This window comes from Trichosurus vulpecula, chromosome 9 (genome assembly GCF_011100635.1).
Source record: "Trichosurus vulpecula isolate mTriVul1 chromosome 9, mTriVul1.pri, whole genome shotgun sequence".
Classification (NCBI taxonomy): domain Eukaryota; kingdom Metazoa; phylum Chordata; class Mammalia; order Diprotodontia; family Phalangeridae; genus Trichosurus; species Trichosurus vulpecula.
Genome location: NC_050581.1, coordinates 143756128 through 143781956, shown reverse-complemented (window position 1 = coordinate 143781956; position 25829 = coordinate 143756128). Strand labels below are relative to the sequence as shown.

General features: G+C 42.3%; 1 protein-coding gene across 1 annotated transcript in view; it reads right to left on the bottom strand.

Moving 5' to 3' along the window:
• Positions 1–25829, bottom strand: part of EFCC1 (EF-hand and coiled-coil domain containing 1) — an 85710-nt gene that overhangs the window by 20322 nt on the left and 39559 nt on the right. Inside the window, exon 3 of the mRNA XM_036739292.1 lies at positions 1731–1900. Coding sequence (XP_036595187.1) covers positions 1731–1900 — 170 coding nt within the window. The remainder of the gene's footprint in view (positions 1–1730; positions 1901–25829) is intronic.

Sequence of the window (25829 nt, the reverse complement as noted above, 5' to 3'; positions counted from 1 at the left end):
CACTACATCATGGGGCAGCTATGTGGTGCAGTAGATAGACCACTGGCCCTGGAATCAGGAGGACCTGAGTTCAAATCGGGCCTCAGACTCTTACTAGCTAGATGACCCTGGGCAAATCACTTAACCCTGACTGCCTTTTTCTCCCTTCAAAATTACAACTACATCTACTTCATGCTGCCTCTCCCAGGAATGATAATAATACTCAACATCACTGATACTAATATCCATTCACATTTCAATAACCCTTCACATTTTACAAAGAGTTTTTTTCATTTTACATACAAGGAAACTAAAGAGGTCAGGTGATCTTGTCCACTATCACGTAGCTAGTGTCAGAGCAGGGATTCAAACTCAGGTTGACTCCAAATTCAAGCACTCTTTCCAGTGTGGGTAGGAGGCAGAGCACAGCAAGAGGAAGAAGGAGAGGTCAGAATCTGGAGACCAGAAAAAAAACTACTCTGTGGCAGGTCAGTGGAGCTCATCAGGGTGGCTTGGCTCTAACTGAGAGCAGAATACAGAGAAATTATAAGGAAAATCAAGACTTTTTGGAGGAAATCTGAGAAGGCCCTGGGATGGGAACAGGATGGACTTGTTGGACAGCTGTATGCTGGAGGAATGCAAGGTCTAAACTTGAAGTCTGGAAGATCCATGTTCTTCTATGTTCAGACAGCCTCAGACACTTAGTAGCTGTGTGACTTAGTGAGTCACTTAACTACTTTGAGCCTAGGCTCAATGGACTCTAAGGTCCCTTCCAACCCCAGATCTAAGATCCTAAATCCTACAATAAGTAAAATGTATTTTATGAGCTGGACTTTGTTTCTACCTTCTATTTCCGTATTATAGAATCATAAATCTCAAGAGTGGAGATGGACCTTGGAGGTCATTTAGATTTATCTTTCATACAGATGTCAGAATTCCCACCGGGTCATCTTTGTCAGGTTTCAACTTCTGTTTGATTCCTTCTAGAGACAGAAAACTCACTACATCACACTGTTAGAAAGTTTTCCCACATCCTGAGCTGAAATCACTTCCCTGGAACTTCCTCTCCCTGGCCTTTATTTCTGCTTTCTGGGGCTTTAGAGAACAACTGTATTCTCTTTCCCTCATAAAATTAATGTCCTGTATTGAGTCTATGTATGCCCTTACAATATCCCATTTTTGGTCTTTTCTCCAGAGGTCTAGCCTGTAAGTGTGACCTGTGAAAGACAACGACTAAGGAAAAGATTGGCAGTTGAAGGAAAGGCTAGCGGTGTGCTGGAGGCAGCTCCAACCAGCTTACCAGAGCCAACTGTTAAATTTAAAGGGTGATCATTATACCTCAGAAATTGGCAAATACCACAAATTAGGGTTTCCTTTATTGTTTTCATTGATTGTCTAGACTTACAAAATTGGTGAAGAAAATGCTAATAATGTGAATTAAACTTAAAAGTGCATCCTGTGTACATTCTCCCCTCCCTATCAGAGTCGGTTATTAAAAAGATTTACCAGCATACCACCATTCTTGAGGTTGTAGTTATGGGGAGAGAAGCCTGTAGGTGGTGGCTTTGAAGACAGGGAGCCTTGTAGGATGGTTCATCAGCATGCATCTTTGTGAGATGGCCAGTCAGGCTTGGGAGTACCATCTATTGTCATTATCTAGAGCAAAGTGAAGACTGAACCCATCACCTTGTCTTCCATAGTCCCTCACTCTAAGCTACTGATCTCAAAGCCACAGCCCCCACGGATCTAACCTTCATCAGCATATCTGCAGCTCATACCATCTTCTGCAGCTGCTGCCCCTTCGTGGGGAGAGATTCCATCTGGTTGCCCAGGAGAGGAAGCTCTTCCAGTTTCTGACTCACCATCTTCTTGTGACATTTTCTGATCACTCAGTGAAGTTGGTAGTTTCCTGATCTCTGACCTGTAAAGCAAAGGTATAGTGAAAGAAAGAAATAGATTTTGCCAGACTCGGGTAGGGGGAGCTCAGGTTTCACATCATATATACAGGGAAATGAAAATTGTTAGAGAAGAGTGTGCAAAACTGACATTCTGCCATCTATCCTTTCTTTCCCAACCCCCTCATGCGACGCCATTCATTGGGCTTTGGATGGCCACACAGCTGGGGGTTCCTTTGGTCAGTTATTGCTACTTCTCATGCCAGGGACTGTGTAATCTGGAGGCATTGTCTAGCTCCCAAACACTTATTTCCATGAATATTGGAACATGCAATCAAGCCAGAGGTTTTATTCAACACATTATGACTGCCTGAGTTTCTTTGGGGATTAGCTGATTTGTAAGTACAAAATGAGGAGGCCGCAACGGTTTGAGCTGTGAATTTCCTCTCAGCTCTTAACATTCTATGTTCTTTTTTTTTTTTAGCTCTGACTTTTTATGTTTTAAAGTCTCTTCCAGCTCTAACAGTCACAATCATAAGCTTTTACATCCATCCCTTCCTTTATATGTCCATTGCCAACACTCTAGTTCAGAACACGCAATAGGTCATTGCCTAGATTATTGAAATTCTCTTTTAAAAATAATTTTTATTATCTTTGTTTTAATATCACCTACATTTTCCATTGTATCTCCTCTACTACCTGCCCATCTGAGAGTCATTCTTATTTTTAAAAATCTGTAAAACTAACCAAAAAAATTTTTTAAAGTCCAATGATACAGTCATTGTTCCATACCCAAGATGGAAGGAACAACGAAGAACTGGGGGAAGGTGTCTTCTCATATCTCTCCTTTGGGGAGAAGCTTGGTCATCATAATTTTGTAGCTTTCATTTTCAATTGGATAGTGTTCTTTCCATATACGTTATTGTAGTCATTACGTAGCTTTTTTTCCTGATTCTGCTTACTTCATTCTGTGAGTTCCTCTGAATCTTTCCATACTTCTCCGAATTCATAATGTTCATTGTTTTTTATAACACAGAAATAGTTCATTTTATTCATGTACCACAGTTTGTTTATTTTCCAATTGACGGTCATCTACTTTCTTTGCAATTCTTTGCTACTACAAAAAGTGTTGCTCTAAGTATTTTGGTGTGATATGGGCTTTTCTTTTTATCATTGACCTTCTTGGGCTATGCACCTACTAAGGTAATCTCTGGGTCAAAGGGCATGGACATTTCAAATTGCTTTCTAGAATGGTAAGACAATCTTGCAGCTCCACCAACAAACCCCACTAACGTTGACTATTCCCATCTTTTGTCATCTTTGCCAACTTGTTGAGTGTGAAGCGATTACTGGTAATCGCTGATTACCTTGATTTACATTTCTCTTATATTATTAGTGATCTGGAGCATTCTTTCATATGGTTGTTAACAGTCTGAAATACTATTATTTTATAACAGTTTGTTCGCATAACTAGAATATCAGAAAGAATACTGGCTCCAATGTTAGAAATCCTGGTTTCAAATCCCATCTTTCATGCTTTGGGTAAGTCATTTAACTTCCTTGGGCCTCAAACTCTTCATTTGTAAAATGAAGGAGTTGAACTAGATGGCCTCCGAGGTTCTTTCCATCTTATTGAGGAATGGCCTTTGGCCTTGTGTGTTTCTATTAGATGTCTACATATTTTAGATATCAGGACTTTGTCAGAGATCAATTTGATGCAAAGCCTTTTCTCCAGTTGACTACTCCCCTTGTTATCCTAATTGCATAAATTTTATCCATGCAAAAGCTTTCCAGCTATAATCAAAATGGTTTACTTTTATCTTTTGTAATGGACTCAATTCCTTGTTTTGTTAAGAATTCACTCTTTATATAGTCTGAAAGGTATTTGATCTGTTTCGCTTTTTTTTAATGGCATGATTGTTGATACTTAGGCTTTGTATCCATTTTGAATTTATTGTAGAATACAAAACAATACATTGGTATAAATTTCTTGTTGGAGGGATTATGGGAAAACAGGCACTTTAATGCACTGTTGGGGAAGCTGTGAATTGGTTGAACAGGGGTGGGGAGCCTGCAGCCTTGTGGCCCTCTAGGTCCTCGTGTGTGGCCCTTTGTAACCAGAATGGCCTTTGTTTTCTTTGAGTGACTCAGCTTACCTCATTGAGCCTCTGGATGCTGTGGCTTGCTCTTCCGGGGCAGGAAGCCCAGAGAGCATGTCAGGAAGCAGAAAACTTCCTGTGTGATGAGTCGTGGCGCTGGCTGAGGGGAGGTGTGTTAACGTGGTCTACGCTAGGGGGAGGGGCCAAGTCAAGAACCAATCGGCCCTGGTCATTCAGGCAGTGCTTGATGATGTCAAAAACTCTATAAGAGGGGAGAGGACAGCTTGAAGCTCTCTTTTTCCTTTTCCAGTTGGTGTGGGAAGCAGTGGCAAGCAAGCATGACTCTGGGCCAGCCCTTGTTCTCGGGATGAGCCCAGATGTTGGTAACTATGAATTGTATTGGGTCTGTCTGTTAATATTTGTAATTTGTTTGTATTTTGGTTTTGAGGTTCGGGGTGCTGGTTTGTTTTTCCCCCGAACTAAATGAATGTTTTGAACCTCAGGGTGCTGGTTTTTTTTCCCCTGAAGTAAGTCAGTGAATCTGTATTTGGTCTGTCTCTTGATGCTTGTCTGTATGCTCCCCTGAACTAACTGAATGCTAACTGAATGCTGGCATTTTCCCCTGAACTAAATGAATGTTGTCTGTATGCTAACTGAATGCTGGATTAAAGTAAGCTGGTCAGCCTCTTCACCGTGCTTTCCTTGTTTAAGCAGATAAAAAGAACCTGTGCTTTCCCGGCAGCTTCCTGGGTCCCGGCAGCTTCCTGGGTCCTGGCAGCCTCCTGGGTCCCGGCAGCCTCCTGGGTTCCAGCAGCCCCCCGGGTGCCACCTGTGGGGGAGGAATCTTACGCCCCCACCGAAGCTGCTAGCTGGGTTGTTAAAACACCCTTTGACCTAAAAGGGCTTCACTTGAGGATGTAGAAGGTCATGTGTGGCTATCCTTCGGTGAAGTTTGGATTCAGTCAAAGGGCCACATTTGAGGACCTAGAGGGCCATGTGTGGCCTTAAGGCTGCAGGCTCACCACCCCTGGTCCAGCCATTCTGGAAAGCTGTTTGGAGCTATTCCCCTCAAAGTCACTAAAATTCATACTCTTTGACTCAGTGATCCTACTACTGGTACAAAAGCAACTCTTTTTGTGGTAACAAAGAACTGGAAACTGAGGGGGTGCTTATCAGTTGGAGAATGGCTGAACAAATAATGATGTATGGAATAACACTGCGCTATAAGAAATGATGAAGGGGATGATTTCAGAGAAACCTGGGAAGACTTGTATGAACTGATACAGAGTGAAGTGAGAAGAACCAGGAGAACCTGGTTTATACAATAATAACAACAACAAAGACAAACAGCTTTGGAAAACTTAAGAACTATGATCAACAGCCATAATACTAAAGGATCCAGCCCATGAAGGATGAGACATTCTACCCAACTGCAGTTAGATAGGTGATAGATTCAGCGCAGATTGAGACATGGATTTTTTGGACATGGCCAATGTAGGAATTTGTTTGGTTTGACTATACACGTTCATAACACGGATTTTTCTTTTTCTTTTTTTTTGGGGGGGGGGATGGTGGATATGAGAGAGAGACTAAATTGTTTTTTTTTAATTAAAAAAACCTAAATGACTTATTTCTATCAAATTGCTCTCCAGTTTTCCCATAAATTCTTGTCATATGAAGAGTTCTTTTTAAAGTAGTTTATGCTTTGGGATTTACCAAGCACTGGGTTATTGAGTTCAATTTTTTCTGATCCTTCCTTATATAATTTGTTTCATTGATCTACTTTTCTATTTTTAAACCAGTACCAAATGGTTTTGATGATTGCGACCTTATATATAATCTGAGTCCTGGAAGTTCTATTACCATTAGTCCTTCATAACTACCTTTTTCATGAGTTACCTCCAAAATCTAGATCTTTTGGTCCCCCAAATGAATTGTTATTTAAAAGAATTGTCTCCTAATTGCCCTCTCCATCATTGGTTTTTTCGCTCAATAATCCCTCCTTTTCATAGCTACCAATCTTCCTAAAGCATTAAATATGATCGCATCACTCCCCTGCTTGGAATTCTTCAGTGTGGCTCCTCATTGCTTACAAAACAAAATGCAAACTCCTCAACCTAACATTCAAGACTTACTCCAACCTGGCTTTCCAGCCGCATCCCATGGCACTTACTCCCTTTCACATACTCTGCATTTTAGCCAAACTGGACACCTATTTCATCATCTTATCTTTTCCTCTCTTGCCTCCTTGCCACTGTACATTTTGCCAGCTTTCTCTTCCTCCAGGACCTGGAATGAATACCACCTCCTCCATGATGCCCTCCCTAATTCCCCTGGCTAGGATCCTTGAACCTCTCAGGATAATCTGACTACTTCTGTATGACTTTCAGGAACTCATTTGATCCCTTTGGGCCTCTTTTTCCTCTTCTGTAAATGAGGGGATTGTACTAGATAGCCTTTAAGTTCCCTTTCAATGCTAAATCTCTGATCCTATCTACTTAATTATTTTCAAACATGTTATTTGTGTATGAGCCTTGTCACCCTCCCTCTCTTCTGGGATCTTCATTGGTATTTCTATTAGTCAGAGTTCAGTTTCCTGTTCGTGATCTCTTCACTTACACTGTTATATATCTGTGTATATTGTTTTCTTGGTTCTGCTTCCTTCACTCTGTTATCAGTTCATACAAATCTTCCCATGTTTCTCAGATTTCCTCATCTTTATTATTTCTTCCTGCACAAAAATATTCTATTATATCCATATGCCATTGGATTTATGTCCCCTCATTCCCCAATCAATAGTACCTCCTTTGTTTACAATTCTATGCAGCCAAAACATGCTATGAATATTTTGGCATATATCGAACGTTTATTTTTGTCTTTGTCTTTTATGGGACATATGTCCAGTAGTGGGATTTCTGGAAGGATATATACAGTTTCATCATTTTTCCTTGCATAATTCCAAATTGAAATCTTTGTACAACCCCTCTCAAGATAAATGTTCCCATGTTTGATGTTTTTGCCAATTTGCACAATGAGAGCTGTCTTCATTTGAATTCCTCTTACTGTTAGTGATTTAGAGCATGTTTTCATGCAGTTCCTTATAGTGTGTAATTTTTAAAAAAGTGTTTATTTATATCCTTTGACCATGGATCTAATGGTGAATGGTCTTTGATTATGTATGTCTCTCTCTCTCTCTCTCTCTCTCTCTCTCTCTCTCTCCATACACACACATATTTTTTTTCTCTAGACATATATACATACATGCATATATACATATATGTACATATATGATATACAATACACGATATATATACACACATGCAGATATTTTCATACACACACATATTCGTGTCAATTCTTGGAAAGTATTTCTTTAGGTGGTCCTGACTAAATAAATCCTGCTACAAGGAATTGCTGAGAATTATTCCAAATCCTTCCCATAGTTTGCTGGGGCTGCTGAAGTCTTAGAAACCACACTCCACACATGTCTTTGTTAGGCAGCAAAGCAAAGCCGGCTGCCAAGGGGGACTGGTAACTATCCCGGAGAGCTTTTGTTTGACCCAACCCAGCTGCCATCCATTTCTAAAGCCACCAGGCCAAGGGCAGGGTTGTTCTAACAGGCCCAGCAACGCTGGCAAACAATGGCCCAGAAGAAAACTATTATTCTCCTGTGCCTTTTTGCAAAGCTGTGGGGGTGGAAAACATACTTTGGATTTTTCTGAGAATTAATAATGTGGCTGCAAAGAAATTCAATGAGAGATTTCCCTGATGAGATTCAGTGCTTCCTGATCTTGCCATAATAGCATTATCTTTAAAGGTCAAGGGAAAGTCGGCCAGGAGAATGAAGGCTCCCAGCCCACCATTGGTCTGTCACTCACCTTTGCACAAGAGCAAGCTTCAGATGGTCTGCCTCAAAAGGACCATTCAAGGATCTGAACACTTGTGGATGAGAAAGGTGGCCTTAGGGGGCTTTGGGAGGCTCTTTTTTTGGGGGGGGGAGAGAAATTAAAATCATCACTTTATGACCTGAGCAGAGGCAGCCTTTTATAGTTTAAAGATTAATATCCATCGAATCCAAAGTCAGAAGCTGAGTTTGTCTTTCAGCTCCACCATTTACTGTGTTCCCCTTAGACAAGTCACTTAACCTCAGTTTTGTTTCTGTAAAATAGAATTTAACCACTTATTTAAGTCTTCATGGTGGTCAGGGTGCAAACACAAACTCCCTAAATGCTCAGACTAGGCAAGACCTCAAGAGGTAAATGAGTCCACTCAGAGTAGGGTAGAAATACTACTGGATTTGGACTCAGAGGATCTGGATTTGAACCCTGACTCTGCCAATTACTATTTGTGTGACCTTGGATGGGTCACTTCTTGGTTTCAGTTCCTCATCTATAAAGTAAGAGGGTTACACTAGAGATTATCTCCATGGTTCCTTTGAGCTGGAAATCAATGTCTTTGATTCCTGCCTTCAGACAAATGGGACACTCAACCACTCAATCACTTGGTAGTGATTTTGATGGAGGAGTGGTGGTGAAACTCAGAATTCATTTATCTCTTTAGTGCAAAAAACCAAGGGCATTGTAGAGACATGAGAATTACATTTCCCAAACCTGCCTGATCCATTCCCCAAGTAGAAGGCTTCCTGACTTGGGGGGTGGTGGGAAGGAAGGGAGTTGGATCTTCCTCATCCCATGAGGCCCTTAAATGACATTTATAAGAGGAGAGCTCTATGAATGAGCATGACTGCCTACCCCACCCTTACAGGGCAGGGACCACAAGGGAGAGAGAACAAGCCTGGCCTGCCAGGCTCTGGGGTTGCCCTGGTAGCGGCCAGTCTGCCATCATGTATTTGGAGACCTTTGTCTCCAAGACAATGCAGAAGGAAGACAATCGGAGCAGATGGGAACTGCTGAGAGGTGTTCTGGAGTCATGGGCTCCCCTTCTGCAACTGACCCAGACCCCCTAGAGTGACACCAACTGTTACTTGGCCATGTAAATAGACTGAAACTTAGCATATCTTTGTTGGGTTACATGCGGAGCATAGCCGCATGCAGACATGCCCAGGGATGTGTATGCAAACACATTATTCACAACAATATTCCGATGTGTACAAAAGCCTCCTGCTTCCCAAAGCACTTCTTTTTTCTGTCTACTTGCTCCTTTGATCCTGGGGAGTGGGCAGGGCAGGTGTTACTATTCCCATTTTCCAAAGAGGGAACCTGAGTACCTAAAACTGCATCTGTGGAAAGAGCACTGGACTGGACCTTTTCTGGTTTTGCCACGAATTAGCCATGCGACATTGGGTATGGCCCTTCATCTCTCTGGGCTTTGCTTTCTCACTTATGAACTATGAACTAGATAGAAGAGAGCTATATAATCAATATACTAATTGACTAATATTTACTATAAGCTATCTTTCAGTTCTAACATTTCATGTTCTAAAGCCTTTTCCAGCTCTGGCAGTCTGTGTTCTACCATTCTATTCTATGACTCCATCATTAATCCTTCTAAAGTCTTACTTTCATCATTCTACTTCTGGCTCTCCTATGACATAAATAAACCACTCTGCTTATCTTTCAAGATCCTCCCCAACCTGGCCCAGCAGCTCCCCCAGATCTTCTCCCCAGGACCCTCTACTCACTGTCCCTCATACCCATTCTTCTCTGTGTTGCCTTTGTTCCCTCTGCTTCCCCCATCTAGCACCAAGAACCCATCTTGCTTAAGTCATTTCAGTTGTGTTCAACTCTTCGTTGGACAACCCCCCATTTGGGGTTTTCTTGGCAGAGATACTGGAGTAGTTTGCCATTTTCTTCTCCAGTTCATTTTACAGATGAGGAAACTGAGGCAAACAGGGTTAAGTGACTTGTCCAGGGTGACAAAGCTAGTACATGTCTGAGGCTGGATTTGAACTCAGGAAGATGAGGCTTCTTGACTCCAAGCCTGGCGCTCTATCCACTGTACCACCTAGCTGCCCTAACTACCATCCATTTAACCAAAAGCTATTTCTCCAAGGCCCACCTCCTTTCAGGTGTCCTTTAATTTCTCTGCAGCCCACAGTAATGTCTCCCTTCTCTGAATTCCTCTACCATGGACTGTTTGTACTGCAAACTGATAATATGCTTCTTTCCAGTTCGAAACACTGCAATTTCTCTGATCCCACATCCAGCATATGCATCTCAAACTGCAGACTCCGTTGGTTTGAATCCTAATTCTGTTATTTACCAGCTGTATGATCTTGGGCAGTCAATCAGTCAGTCACCAAGAATTCATTAAGCACCTAGTATGTGTCCAGCACTGTGCAGGCCCCCCAGAGAGAGGAGATCCCACTTCCATTTGGGGAATCTGAGCTGGGGTCAGAGGTGCTCTCTCCTGCCAGGGGCCGCTATCTGTCACATCTGCTTCTGGGTGGGTGGGGGAGTGAGGAGGGAAAGGGGGCGGGACTGGGCCACACCCTGTTCAGCTACTGACCAGTTTCCCTGGTTTCTAAGTGACTGTCAGCTGGAGCGAGCAAAAAGGGAGCGCTGGGCTGGGTGAGGGCCAGGAAAGCCTCTCCTGTTGGTCCCTTTGCTCGCTGGCTCAAGCCGTGAAAGTCTCATTGGGCTTCTGCTGTGGACTTCCTGCCAGAGGTGGGAGAAAGGAATTCTAGTCACTGAATGAGCCTTCTTAAACCTCTCCCCTATACTAGGCTGAGAGAGTGAGCATGCTTAGCAGAAAGAGTAGAAACCTGGGTTCGAGCCTTGACTCTCATACAAATTTATGAGCTGTGTGATTATTAGAAAGATAGTTCCTGGCTCTGAGCCTCAGCTTCCTCACCTGTAAAATGGGCATAATCATATTTGCACAGTCTGCATAAGGGCTTTGTAAACCTTAGGGCACTATAGAAATTGGAGGCACTCTCCCAAACAGCTGTGTCTCATTCCCTGGAACTGATCTCATCAGAGGTGGCTTTAGGTGGAGTCATTTTGAGCAGCCGAGGGGAAATGACCCGAAGCTTAGGGGTGAGGATTAAGTTCAGGGTCTTCTAGGCTTCTGGGCAGAGTGTCTCATCAGGCAGAGCCATTCTGGTTTTGCTTAGCATCTCCCCCTTTAGCCCCAATGGCTTTGGGGAACAAGGGAGTCTGGGTAGGTGAAGGTAGGCTAAGGCCATCTGCTGATTACTGCCTTCCAAGAAAGCTGTTCTTTTTAACCCCCACCCATGGAAACCATCCCGTCACAGCCAACTAAACAGGGAAACAGCAACACAAACACTGTAACTAGATTCATTGAACACCACCCACACCTCCTTCCTTTCACCCGTGTCTCCGCTTAACCCAAATGTCTACACTCCTCTGACACTTTGGAAATGTGAGCTATTAAATACATAGAAGTCATTATTTTTATAAGAGAGAGCTACATAATCAATATTTACTAAGGACCTGCTGTGTAGCCAGCACTGTGCTAGGTATTATGGGAGAGAAAAAAAGTATAAAGCATTATCTTAATCCTCAGCCAGCTTATTGCCGCGTTAAGGATGAAAAGTAAAGGTGTAATTCAATTCAGTAAACTTTTATTAGGCACCTGTGTGCCTAATACTGTGTGCCAGTCACAGTGCTTGGTGCTGAGGACATAAAGACAAAAATGAAACAATCCTTGCCCTCAAGGAGCTTCCATTCTACTGGGGAAATATAACATGTACCCAGCTAAATTAATACAAAGTTAATTTAAGAGGGAGAGAGCAGTAACATATAACTTGGGAGGGTACGGTGGAATCAGGAAAGGCCGCATGAAGCAGGTGGCACCAGAACTATGCTTTGAAAGAAGGCAGGGGAGGAGGGAAGTTATTTCAAACAATGACAGACTGTCATACAAAGAGATAGAGGTGAAGATAGAACATGAGGTGTGGTGAGTAGCTAGTATAGCCTTTCTCCAGGATGACATCCCTAATTCTCACTAGCACTGGCAGGTTGGCTGTCTCAGGTGGCAGATGACTCTTTCACCCGTAATGGTATTAGGATCAACCTTGAGGGAGTCTCTAATAGTGAAGCCTATGAGCCCCCATCTGGTATGCTCTCCATTGGTTATCTGTCAGAAAATGTCATTTACTAGTAGGTATAGTAAGAACAGTTGGTACAAAGACATTCTTCCCAAAGTCTGGGGCACATTTCCCAACACATACACATAAGGTCTGTGGGGAAAGTGGAGACAAACTTAAAGTATGATTATGAGGCACATATGTAAAGAATGTGTTTCCAAAGGGTAAATTCACAGCTTTTGGTTATTACTGCAAGTCCTATAGTCAACATCTTTTTTTCTGGTTCAAGAGTCTCAAGCCTTGAAGCAATTTCCTCTCTAAGATGCCTGTCTTTCTAAATCTGTCTGTGCTCTTTGTTCATGTTTGTCTTTAGTGAATCTCTTTCTGCTCTAGGTTGGATACCTTGTCGTTTACTGGTCCAGTCTCTTCAGTGACAGGATCAATGGGAGAGGAGGAGTGTAGCCTCCAACCTTGTTCCCTTCTGGTACAAGGGTCTGCCTCCTCCTGCCTGGATGCTCCTGAAGCTTGATTGTTTCCCTGCTGGACTGGGAACCTCTGTGAACCTGTGGTGCATCATCTGCTTTCATCCAATAACCCAAGTACTTCCCTCCTCCAAACTGATCAAGGATTTGTTCCCACCAAGTTTACAACTTTGATTGATTCAACTGAGAAATCTGGGCCTTTTGTGTTTACGTGAACAGGGATAGGGATAAAAATCCCTGTTTTTACGCTACCATATGTGTGTGTGTGTGTGTGTGTATCTGTGTGTGTATAAGGGAGACAAGTGAGGGAAGGATTCATGGAGGTGGGGCTTGATTTTGGCAGTAGACAGTGTCTAGATCAGTAACAGGAGCTGGTATCAGAATCAAACACAAGTAATACCTCAATGAAACAGCCCTTGTTTCAGCTGGCATTGGGCTTTCTCCTTAATTTCATGGGTCTCTGGGCCATAGAGAGATGTTGGAAAGGTGGGACTGAATAACCTCATGAGGTTAATTATTAACGGAGGAGAAGAGGTCACACAAGAAGTCATACAACATACAGCAAAGGTCTTTAAAAATATGGAGGAGCCACACATTGCATTAGTCACAGAGCTGCTCTCTGGCCTTTCTGGGGCTGGAATGGCTGAATTCAGTCTGGTGTGTTGACTGGCAGAGACATTGGGAGAACATGCTGACACATGGGCTGCCCTGGGGGAAGTCTCTTAGCCCTGGAATCTGGGCTGGAGTTACCTGAGGGCTACCCAGGAGTTCTGAATGGTGATGACTAGGAATCACTATAGAGCAGAACCCTTTACAACTTTCGGTATAAGACTCTGAAAATCAGGAGGCTTGAGAGTGTTTTTCTACAAAGGCCTTCAGGTGCACCAGTCTCTCCTTTCCTAGGAAACATTGATGCTTGATGCATAAGGGGAGTGTAAAAAAAAAATGCAGACTAAGCTTAATAGGGAGCTTAAATCCAACTGTTTCTTTGGTCTTTAGTAAAAATTCCATTTAACCTATATGTGAGTGGGTAGGTCTTCAAGGTTATGATGAGAATGCAAAATGAGAGTGTATAATCTAGTGAGAGGGAGGCAAAATGATCCAAGAGAGATGAATGAGTTATTATTTGAACAACAATATCCCTAAATAAGAGCCAGGGCACTGGAAAAAGGCTGTGGTGATATGCGCACATATGCAGACTAAATGAGCCTAGTAGCTCAAGCTTTGAGCACCACCCAGTGGCCTGATTAGCTATAGCAAGCCTAAGGTAGATCAGGAGTTCACACATGCCCAGTTGAGCAATGGCGGGGAGGGGGGTGGCTCAACCCTTGAGGAGCACTGCAAGGCTTATTCAGATAAAGTGCTTCAAGTGGCCACTTTAAGATGTATGCCTAGTGTTACTAATAGATGCCACACCGTCCCGCCTTGCAAGCTAAAGTTTGTCCAGGCAATGAAATGTTTTATACGTGATCTACTCAGAGTTCAAGGAATAAATGTGGTCTTTGGATCACGATGCAAAGCTCAATAGTGGAATAATAAAGGTCTGTATTCCACAAAGAGTTCTTATAACTTCCCACACTTAACGAGGGGACTGGGTTAAATGAGCTCTAGGACCACCTTCTCTAACCTTCTATGATTATTCCATCAGTCTAATCCATCTCCATGCAGCTAGGTGGTGCCATGGTGCACAGAGTGCCAGATCTGGAGTCAGGAAGACTCATCTTCATGAGTTCATATCTGGCCTCAGATACTTGTGTGTCCCTGTGTGACCCTGGGCAAGTCACTTAACCCTGTTTGCTTCATTTTCCTCTTCTGTAAAATGAGCTGGAGAAGGAAATAGCAAAACCACTCCCGTATCTCTGCCAAGAAAACCCCAAATGGGGTCACGAAGAGTTGGATACCACTGAAAGATGATTAAACAACAGCAATCCATCTCTTTACTTGATTCACACATCTGATTAGATTCCCCTAAGAGAGTGTTTACTGTAGGGCCAGACAAGCCTGACAACGACCGATCAGATGTCCAAATGTTTAGTTATCTGGAAGTCGTAGGGGGTGGGGTCTTGAATGTCCTTGTATGTGTTAAGGTCACATAGCTTTCCCGGGAAGTGGGAGTAGTTCTATGTCCTAACCTCATCTCCCTCAACTCTACACTTCATTGCCTCTTATGAGGGATATCACTTGTAAAGGTACTGGGCATATGGCCCTTTTTACAAATTCTTCTCTGACATCATAAAGGAAGCAGCTGCCAGAGGACATTTATGCAGGGCCCTCTGGCAATTCCACCATTCCAACCCTGAAGTCAACTAGTTGAGCCCATTTGGGGAACTATGAATTATACGCCCACGGTGAAGTATTAGCTTTTAACACTTCCATTTGCCATGATCTGGGCCTCAGTGATTCAAATATACTCTTAAACCATGAACGATGACAGTAGAGAATAAGAGTGCTATAAAGGAAAGATCTCTAATGTGGGAGTCAGAAGACTTAGTTCTAACGTTAGTTTGGACATCAACTAACTGTATGACCTTGGCCAAATCACTTAGTGTCTCTGAGCCTCAGTTTCCTCATCTGTAAAGCAAGACCCATTGGGCAATCTGGTGAAGCCTATGGACTCCTTTTCAGAACAATCTTTTTAAATACACAAAATAAAATACAGAGAATTAGGGAAGGGCATAAGTATTTATTAAGCACCCACTGTGTACCAGGCAAAAAGGAAATCAATCATATAGAAATAAAAATGTAATTTCCTCCCCCCACCCCATATTAGTTGATAGAGCCCTTGAAATTTTCTTATGGGCCCCTTGAGGATCCATGGACCCCAGGAGAAGCCCTGGACTAGATGACCTTAGAGATTCCTTTCAATTCTAAACTCACGACCCTATGATCTCTAAGGTGCCTTGGAGGGTGAAGGCAGGAGGGAGATTTGCATTTTCAAAGAGCCTGCTGTGGGATAATTTTGAAGGTTGGAAAATCATCTTCTGCTGAGCTGCCTCATTGCTGATGCATTTAGAGAAGAGCAATGATGCTGTTTCTAAAGTTAAGAACCAAAGACAGAATCCTAAGGAAAAGTCAGTTCTGGCCAAGTTACAGAGGACCTTGAATGCCAGCCTAAGGAATCTGGAATAGCTCTGTAGGCAGAGCACCAAACTCCAGATCATGTATAAGATGTGTTTTTTAACTAACGTGTTATGGGGAATCTGTAACCTGGGGAGTGGTAAATGGCAGAGTCATGGTGTCTACCCTCTCTTGATCCATGCAGCTGCCTAATAGATGACACAAGTTCTCAAGTTCCTGGGGATCCCTCCAGCTGGCCACATCTGCATTTCCCCTGGAATCGAGGCCAGTGAACCTCGGATGTTTCCCTCCCCAGCCTGGGGACAGAGGCCAGGGTTCCTGTGCCTGTTGCCTGGCCCTCATCCTCGATGCTCTCCAGTAACGGCTGACATCAGCTGTCCTTTGCCAAATCTGTTGCTTCCTTCATATCAGCTCTTCGGAAATCAGGTTTTCCAACCCACCCCCACAGCTAGGAGCCCACATCGGACAGATGGCTCATCTCTTCCCTTGGCTACTGTTGCTTCCTCTGCTGTCACCTCCCCACCCTTCAGTTCATGTTGCTCAACACTGCCAGGCCTAACTTTCTCCCTTGTCTCATGTACTGGCCTCTCTCTGCCTTCCGTGTTCTCTTCTTAGTACCACACCAACTGGCTATAGGCATCATGGTCACGCTCATGCTTTGTTTTCATTGCTTTCTCTTATTCCATTTTGACCAACATTTGTTATATATCTATCAAGTGTGCAAGAGAAAGGTAGTGGGGACCAGGCAGTAGAAAAGGAGTGTATGGGATAAAGCAAACAAACAACAAATAAAAAATGAATAAAAGGGAACAAAAATTAACTTAATGGCTTCTGTTCTCAAGGGAGCTTGTTGAGCTCATTAAAATAAGGCTTGTTAACATGGGCATATTCCTGATGAGAAGGATGCTCATAATGGTGATGATAAATATAACAAGACCCTTGAAGATAACCTCAGGCACTTAGTAGCTGTGTGACCCTGGGCAAATCACTTAATCCTGTTTGCCTCAGTTTCCTCATCTGTAAAATGAGCTGGAGAAGGAAATGGCAAACCACTGCAGGATCTTTGCCAAGAAAACCCCAAATGGGGTCACGGAGAGTCGGACTTGACTGAAATGACCCAACAATGACAGGATGACAAGAGGTGACCTTTTTATAGGTCTGCAGGGTTTGTAAAGGCCTTTTCAGACATTTATTTCTTTTAATCTTTTTAGTCCTGTGTAAGTACCACAGGTTTTGTTGTCCCCATTTACAGATTAGGAAGCTGAGGGTCAGAGAGGTTAAGTGAACATCAGAGGTGAGATACCTGCTCACTTTCCTCCTGACTCCCCCTCCTTGCAATGATGCATGAGGCTTCTTATGTTTCCAAATTTGTGGCTTGCAACATGTTTTTATTTACAGTTTTTAGATGTGGTGAGAGCTCTTGCTGAAGACAGTAAATAAGCAAGCTGTTTAAATAGTTTGCTTGCTGACAAGAGTGCTGGCCTTGGAGTCAGGAGACCTGGATTCCAAGAACTTATTAGCCACATGACCCTTTATGTTTCAGACCCTCAGCTTCCTTATATATAAAACTGGGGCAATAGTACTTATACCACCAAACAAGTTTGTCATGAAAGAAGGACCATTAAACATTAAAGAGCTATACAGATGTCATCATCATCATTATCTCCTCCTCCTCCTCCTCTTCCTTCTTCTTCTCCTTCTCCTCCTCTTCCTTCTTCTTCTTCTCCTCTTCCATCTCTTCTTCTTTCTCCTTCTTGTCCTCCTTTTCTTCTTTTTCCTCCTCTTCTTCCTTCTCCTTCTTTTCCTCTTCTTTCTCCTTCTCTTCTTCCTTCTCCTTTTCTTCTCTTCTTCTTCTTCTTCCTCTTCTTCTTCTTCCCCCTCCTCTTTATTTCTTATAATTGATATAATTACAACATATAATACTATAATGATATAGTTTCCTATAATTAATATTCTTACAACATTATTATTATTTAAGTTTGATATATGATTTCATTGGTATAGAAATTTTGCAGTAAGGAGACTCCTTCTCCTAAATGTCACCTGTTCTGCAACTTCTAGGATTAGGAAGCTGCTAGAATGCTGAGAGGTTTAATGGCTTGCCCAGGGTCACAGAGGTCAGGCATGAACCCAAGTCTTCTTGACTCCAAGGCCAGTTCTTTATAACTCAACCAACCACAACTATTAAGTGCCTACTAGGTGTCAGGCACTGTGCTAGGAACCAAAATGAAACAGTACTCACCTTCAAGGAGTTTTCATTCTATTGGAGAGACAACATGCACATAAATAAATATATATAAGATAAAAATGAGATACGTTTTTCCAGAGCAGCACTGACAGGTGCGGAATCAGGAAAGGTTTTGTGTAGAAGGTGTTTCTTGATCAGAGTTTTGAAGGAAATAAGGGATTGTAAGAGGTGGAAGTGAGCAGGGGGTGCATTCCAGAGATGGGATAACAGGCACTGCAAAGTTCTGGAGGTAAGAGATGTAGTGCCTTGTGCCAGGATCAATGAAATTGTCAGTATGGCTGGAATGTACAGTGCCAGAAGGGGAATGTGGAGTAACAAGGTTGGGAAGGTAGGTTGAAGCCAGGTTGGGAAAGGCTTTAAAAACCAAACAGAAGAGTTTATATTTGGCCCTTAAGATAAGAAAGAGCCACTGAAGTTTACTGAATATGGGAGTGATGTAGTCAGACCTACACTTTGGGAAAATCACTCTGGAGCCTGTTGTGGAGTTGTGGGAATGATGGGACAGGGAAGGGAAAATAATTGGGAGGTGATTATAATAGTCTAGGCAAAAGATGACAAAAGCCTGAAACAGGGTAGTGGCTATAGAAGTAGGGAGAAGTGAACAGATGTAAGAGGTGGAGGAGGAGAAACAAGATGTGGCAACTGATTGTATATGTAGGGTTAGAGGGAGGAATTGAGGGTAATGCAAAACCTAGATGATGACAAGGATGGTGGTGCCCCTGACTGAAAGAGGGAAGTTTGGAAGAAGGATGGGTTTGGGTGGAGGGAAGATAATGAGTTCAGTTTTGGACTCAAGATTCCTGTGAGATATCCAGTTTGAAATACCCAATAGGCAGCTAGACATGTGCAATTGGAGCCCAGAGGAGAGACTAGGGCTGGTAGATAGATTTGGGAGTCATTTGTGTCAAAAAAGTAATTAAATCCATGAAAACCGATGAAGTCACTGGGTGTGAATGTTTCAAGGGAGAAGAAGGCTCAGACCAGAACCCTGGGGGATACCCACAGTTAGAGGACACAATATAGATTAGAGGTGTCAAACATGTGACCAGAATACTCCAGAGCACAGCCCATTCCAGACTAAAATGTAATTGGGACACATTGAACAAAATCAATACAAATACAATAAAACATAGATAATGTTTCAAAACTAACTCAACATGTGGCCTGCAGGGATCCTTGTGAATAGTTTAGTGTCCCTACCCCCATTTCTACTTGAGTTTGGTACCACTGCTATAGATGATAAACCTATAAAGAAGATTGTAAGGATTGGTCAGCCAGATCTGACCTTCTCTTTCTCCTCTTCCTCTTTTCCTCCTCCTCCTTCTTCCTCTTCTCCTTCTCCTCTTTCTTCTCCTTCTCCTCATTTTCTTCTCTTCTTCTACTCTTTCTTCCTCTCCTTCTCTTCCTCCTTCTTTTCCTCCTCCTCCATCTCCTCCTTCTCCTCTTCCTTCTTCTCCTCTTTCTCCTCATTCTCTTCTTCTCCTTGTTCTTCTCCTTCTCCTCCTCCTTCTCCTCCTCCTCCTCCTTCTTCTTTTCCTCTTCCACCTCCTTCCACTCCTCCTCCTCTTCTTTCTGTTTCTCTTCTCCTGCTCATTCTCTTCTACTCCTTCATCTTCCTCTTCTTCCTCTCTTCTTCTTCTTCTTCTTCCTCTCCTCCTCCTCCTTCTCCTTTTCCTCTTCCACCTCCTTCCTCTCCTCCTCCTCTTCTTTCTGTTTCTCTTCTCCTGCTCATTCTCTTCTACTTCTTCTTCCTCTTCTCTTCTTCCTCTCTCCTCTTCTTCTTTCTTCCTCTACTCCACATTCTCTTCTACTCCTCCTTCCTCCTCCTCTTCTCCTCCTCCACTTCCTCCTCCTCTTCCTCCTCCTCTTTGTCTGAAAAGTGTACTCTCTGACTTAACCTGATCATTCAAAGAATGTTTGTGGTCAAATGGAATAATAAATGTGAAACTCCTCTGAAAAGTGCAAAGAAATTTAGAAAGAGAAGACACTATGATCATCTGATCTCCTCTACAAATAGCTCAGAATAGCTAGCAGATACATACATACATACATACATATATATATATATGTATATAACTTTAAGGCTTGCTAAGCACTACACACATATTATCTCATTGATCCTCACAACAACCCTATGAGGTAGGTGGCATTACTATCTCCATTGTATAGGAGAGGAAACTGAGACACAGAAAAATTAAGTCACTTGCCAGGGTCACCCAGGTGGTTGTATCTGAACTCAGGTCTCCCTTACTCCACGGGCAGCACTCTATTGATTCAGTCACGTGGCCTTCACCTGAGGATCAGAGAGGTGACCTGATGTGTTCAGACTCACAGAATAGGTAAGTATGTTAAGTAGCCACACCAAGTCAGAAACATGTCCTTTGTCTCCAAATCCGGTGGTATTTTCATTGTGCTCTGCTGCCTTTTAATGGCTGTCAGGTAGCTGTTGGACACTAGTGGAGACTTATCTAATATCTTCAGCTAAGTCCCTGAGCCTTTCCTGGAAATGATGGAAAAGGAGCATTCCTGTTTATCCCTCTGATTTCAATGCTTTGCCCAGCTCCAATGTACACTTTGATATTACTGATAATATTCCGGAAAGCGTGTGATTGGTGGCACTAGGCATCTTGGAGCTGTTGGAAAGACCCAGAGCAGCAGCAAAGCATTATGGGGTCTGGCTCTTCCTAATAATTGCTGATAATCCCTGCTGAACCCCAGTCTGGATGCAGGCAGGAGAGCTGGGCATGACTGTGCAGTGTGCAGGGCCCTAGGGGAGGTCTGTCTCATGGTTCTGTATCCTACAGATATCTAGGCAGGGAAGGGAGATGTGAGCCAGCCCAGCCAAGGCAGGCGCTGGGAGGGGGACCTAGTCTTGGAAGTTCACACACAACCATTTCCTCCAGTTGCTGGAGAGTTCCTGAATGGAGTCTCACAGGAAGCAGAAGGAATTTGTGTGAGAACAATAGAACAACACTAGGAAGAAGAAACCTGAAGGGAGGACAGGGAGAAGAAGGCCTAAATTAAACTCTTCTTCACAGAGCAGCAGATCACAAGTTATCCTGAGGGTCTTAAGGGCCCATGAAAAGCACCTGGTTATTGTTAGTGCTATTTTTTGTAAATGAAGTTTTTATTCATTTTTGTTTTCACATCATAGTCATTTCCAGATTTTACCCTTCCTCCAAACCCAGTGACTCTTCTCTTGTAGCACAGAAAAAGAGACAAGCAAAAATATCTGATGCTGACTGTGTATGCAACATTCTGTACCCATAGACTCCCACCTCTCTCATGAAAGAAAGGAGGCACATTTTTTCATCTATTCTCTGGGGCCAAGATTGGCCATTATGATTATCTAGTGTTCAACTTAACTTTAGAGTTTACATTTTTGTTGCAGTTGGGTATTATATTAGCAAGGGAATAAACACAACATCAATGATATTGTGAATATGCATATATAATTCTATATCGCAAAATATGAGAGACTCTCCATGTAGAAGGTAGAAGAAGTAAAGCATTTATTCAGACACCAGAGAACCAAATCCCATAACCAATAAGTCCAACCCATCCAAGCAGCAAGCAACTCTCAAAACCAGTAAGCCCACTTTATCATAACAGCAAGGAACTTAAAACACAATATCACAGCATGGAGACTCACCATCCCATAACCTTTCACCTCCCTGCTGGGGCCTTGCCACCAACAATCAGTCACAGTACAAATAACATATCTTCTCTCTCCCTCAGTTCTAACTGCTCTCTCCGAATTTCCTGTGACACACTTTCCTTTTCCTCTCAGCAAGCTCCTCCCACCACATGTGACTTAGGCTTCCTGTGACATAAGCAGGTCACATGGGCTTCTCAATGGGTGGGAAAGATCTTCAAATGTAAACTGTCATTACAAGCACATGGCTTCTGGCTTCTGTAGACATCATCTGCATCAGTTCATATGTCTTCCCATGTTTCTCTGAAGCCTCATATTCATTTTCTTCCTTTTCTTTTTAAAATTTTTATTTTCAGGTGTGCATTCTTTCCCTCCCTCCAGCCCCTCCCCGACTCATTATGAAGGCAAGAAATATGATACTTAAACATATGAAGTCTGGTAAAATGGATTTCTATGTTAGCCATGTTGTTTTTTTAAAGTAATAAAAATAAAAGTGAAAAAAAATGTTCACTGTTTCTTATTGCACAAAAATATTCCATTACTTTGTTCAGCCACTTTCCATTCAACTGGCAGTCACTTTGTTTCCAGTTTTGCTTGTTTATTTTGCTACCAGAAAAAATGCTTCTACAACCATTTTGTTATATATGGGAATTTTCCTTATATCTTTGACCTCCTTAGAATAAATGACCAGTGGTGGGATCTCTGGGTCAATGGTTGAAAACAGTTTAATGAATTTTCTGGTGTAATTCCTAATTGTTTTCCAGAATCATTAGACCAATTCACAGATCCACTAACAGCGTATTGGTGTGACTGTCTCCTTGTAGCCCCTCCAACACAGACTACCAATATCTTTTATTTTGCTACTTTGCTGGTTGTTAGGTGAAGCCTCAGAGTTGTATTAATTGACGTTTATCTTATTACTGACGTGGAACATTCTTTCATATGTTTGCAATTCATCTTTTGAAAATCATTTGTTCATCATCTTTGATCAAATGAGGGGGACGGACAAGATGGCCTCTGAAATTTTTTCCAGCTGTACATCTCTGATCCTGAGACCTGTGTGCCATGACCACTTATGTATGAATAGGGAAATGTCCCTTATATGACAGGATTATTCCAAACCTCAAGCATCTGGGTGGTAGACACTTCAGCACCTTAGAGAGCATTAGTGGGACTGGGTGTCCCAACTCATTTTGGGGCTAAGTATGTGGGTCCTTGGTCACATAGTCTTTCTGGTGGGAAAAGCAGAGTGGCACACTTGGTATAGTGGAGGGTGCACTGGACAAAGAACTGCAAGGTATAACTTCAAATCCTGGTTCTGACACTTAATGGTTGAGTGACCTTGGGCAAATCATTTTTACCTCATTTGACTTCAGTTTCCACATCTGTAAAATGGCAGATTTTGTACATATTGTGCAATGTCCACCTCACAGAACTGTTGTGAACAAAATGTTTTACAAACCTAAATGTGTTAGGTAAATGTGAAATATCATTGCTAATATTCTTTTAAAAAGATTTTGAAATGAAATCACCTGTCACAGCCATTTCTGTACGAAGAGCTTCAAGATACAAAACAAAGATGTTTGAGGCTCTCAGAGAGCCCATGTGAGTGTGAATATCTTGTTTTCTGGCCTTCTTTCAAAGTGAGGGGTATTTCCAGAAAAACAGGAACTCAGCCACTAAGGAATATATATACAACTCCCATGACTTCTTCATCACTACATTCGTAGGGAAGATCGTCTGCCCTGACTTTGTCACCTACCCCTCCCCAATGACCTTTCTGTGTATCCCCTGCCTGTTGTGCCCTCTGACCCAGTGGCCATGAATCTTGTACTGTGTTCATCCTGCCCCCAGTAAAACACATCACTCAGCGATGGTGGTAGCCATGCAGCTAAACTCTTGCACTTGTAACAAATTAATCAGTCAACATTTCTTTGTGTACTTCCCACTCCCCATCCTTTCCTCTCCCCACCCTAGTGGCTCAGTTAAGGCCATTGGCTCTGAAGGTGTCCAGGCAAAGAAAAGCATACCTTGACCTCCCATAGGAGTCAATATGCTCTCATCACCATCTCAGTGAGATTGTGTGCAATGGTCCCAGGGTATAAAAAAGGAGGGTTTCAACACATCTGGGGCTGATTTGCTTTGCATACGTGTATAATGATTAAATAAAGGCACATCCAGTGTCATAACTCTGGGCTAGCTATAGATGGGGGTGGGGTATAGTCATACAATCAGAGACTTTTCCAGTTGGACTTTAGAGAGCATCTACACTAATAAATAATCAGAGAGACTCTGCTTGAACATTTTAAATGACAGGGAACTCACTAACTCCCTCCACACACTCTCTTGTTGCACAGCTCTCTAGGCATATTAGAAATTTGCTTCTCCTGTAACTTCTACTGATTTGTTGGTCTTATATCTCTTTTCTGGAGCAACACAGAATAAACCTAACCCCACTTCCATAAATAAGAGGGGCATCATAAAGATTAACAGTTGAAAGAGAGCTCAAGGGTCATCCGAGCCACCTTTCTCATGGTACATATAAGAAAGTTGAGACCCAGAAAGTGCCTTGGCTAAGTGATTTACCAAAGGTCCCTCAGGGAATAAGTGGCAAAGCCAGGATTTGCAACCTAATTCCTCTAACTCCATACCCAATGGTCTTTCCACTGCCTCTCAAAATCAAGTCGCTCTATAAAACCATGCATACCTCTGACCTAGCAATACACTACTAAGTCTGTATCCTAAAAGGAAAAAGGACCTATATGTACAAAAATATTTATAGCAGCTCTTTTGGGGGGCAAAGAATTGGAAACTGAGGGGATACCCATCAGTTGTGGAATGGATGAACAAGTTGTGGTGTATGATTATGATGGAATACTATTGCACTATAGGACACAATGAGCAGGATGCTCTCAGAGAAACCTGGGAAGACTTGCATGAGCTGATGCAAAGTAAAATGTGTTGTGTACGAAGTAACAGCAATATTGTAAGATGATCAGCTGTGAATGACTTGATTCTCAGCAATGCAATGATCCAGACAACTCTGAAGGACTTATGATGAAAAATGTTATCCATCCCCAGAGAAAGAATTGATGGTGTCTGAATACAGATTGAAGAATGCTTTTTTAAAAAATTTTCTTTATTTTTCTTGAGTTTTTTTCCTGTTTTCTTTCACAACATGACTATTATGGATATGTTTTGCATGACTACACACGTATAACCTATATCGAATTACTTGCCTTCTCAATGGGGGAGTGGGGAGGGAGGAAGGGGAAAATTTGGAACTCAAAGTTTTCAAAACGAATATTAAAAATTGTCTTTACATGTAACTGGGGAAAAATAAAATACCAAAGAAAAGCTAAAAAAAATCAAGTCTCTAGATGAAGAAACTGAAGCCCAGAGAGGTTAAGCAATTTGTACAAGGTCATTTGTTGTTGTTATTAAGTCATTTCTGACTCTTTCGTGACCCCATTTAAGATTTTCTTGGCAAAGATTCAGAAGTGGTTTGCCATTTCCTTCTCCAGCTCATTTTACAGATGAAGAAACTGAGGCAAACAGGATTAAGTGATTTTCCCACAGTCACATAGCTAGTAAGCATCTGGGGCCATATTTAAACTCATGAAGATGAGTCTTTCTGACTCCAGGCTCTGCACTCTATCCACTTCAACACCTAGCTGCTGCATTGAAGGTTATACAGAAGGTAAAAAGCAGAACCAAGATTCAAACTCAGCTCTTTTGCTTTCAAATCTGGAGCTCATTCCTCCCCTTAAGTCACCTTTTTGCTAAACATTTCTATTTCCTTAAATATTCTTCATATGGCATATGAAGTTTAGAGCGTCTTTTATAGAAAAATTATTTTAAATGCTTTATTGATGTGTGCCAGGGTAATCAGAAGGACCTCTGACTTGTTGAACTGGGGCATTTCACAAGGAGTTGGACATGATTCTACCTTCTTGATGAGGGATACATGCCTTGCTGAAGATAACATGGAGAACTCCTGATTGGTCCTTAATAACTGGGATTTCCATGAAGATGATTGGTGGCTGAGAATCATAGGGAGGGACTCTTGTAGGATTATAAGAACTGTGAGAACAACTTTTCCTTTCTCTTTTGGGCGCCTTGCTCATTGAATAGACTTCCTTTCCTTTGGATTTTCAGAAGTGGGGAGAGGATTTCTCTTCTCTGCTGCCCTCCAAGTATAAATGCTGGCTTTTAGTACATGCACATGATTGTGTGAACATGTGCTTGCTTCAGTGGGTCTGAGACTAGACCCTGAGTTGTCTTCTGCTTTTTGGTTTCCTTCTCTGAACACAGAGAAATTCCTGAGAAGTGAATGATACTAGCCTAGGTGGTTGCCTTATGAGTTTATGAGTTCTTGAGTT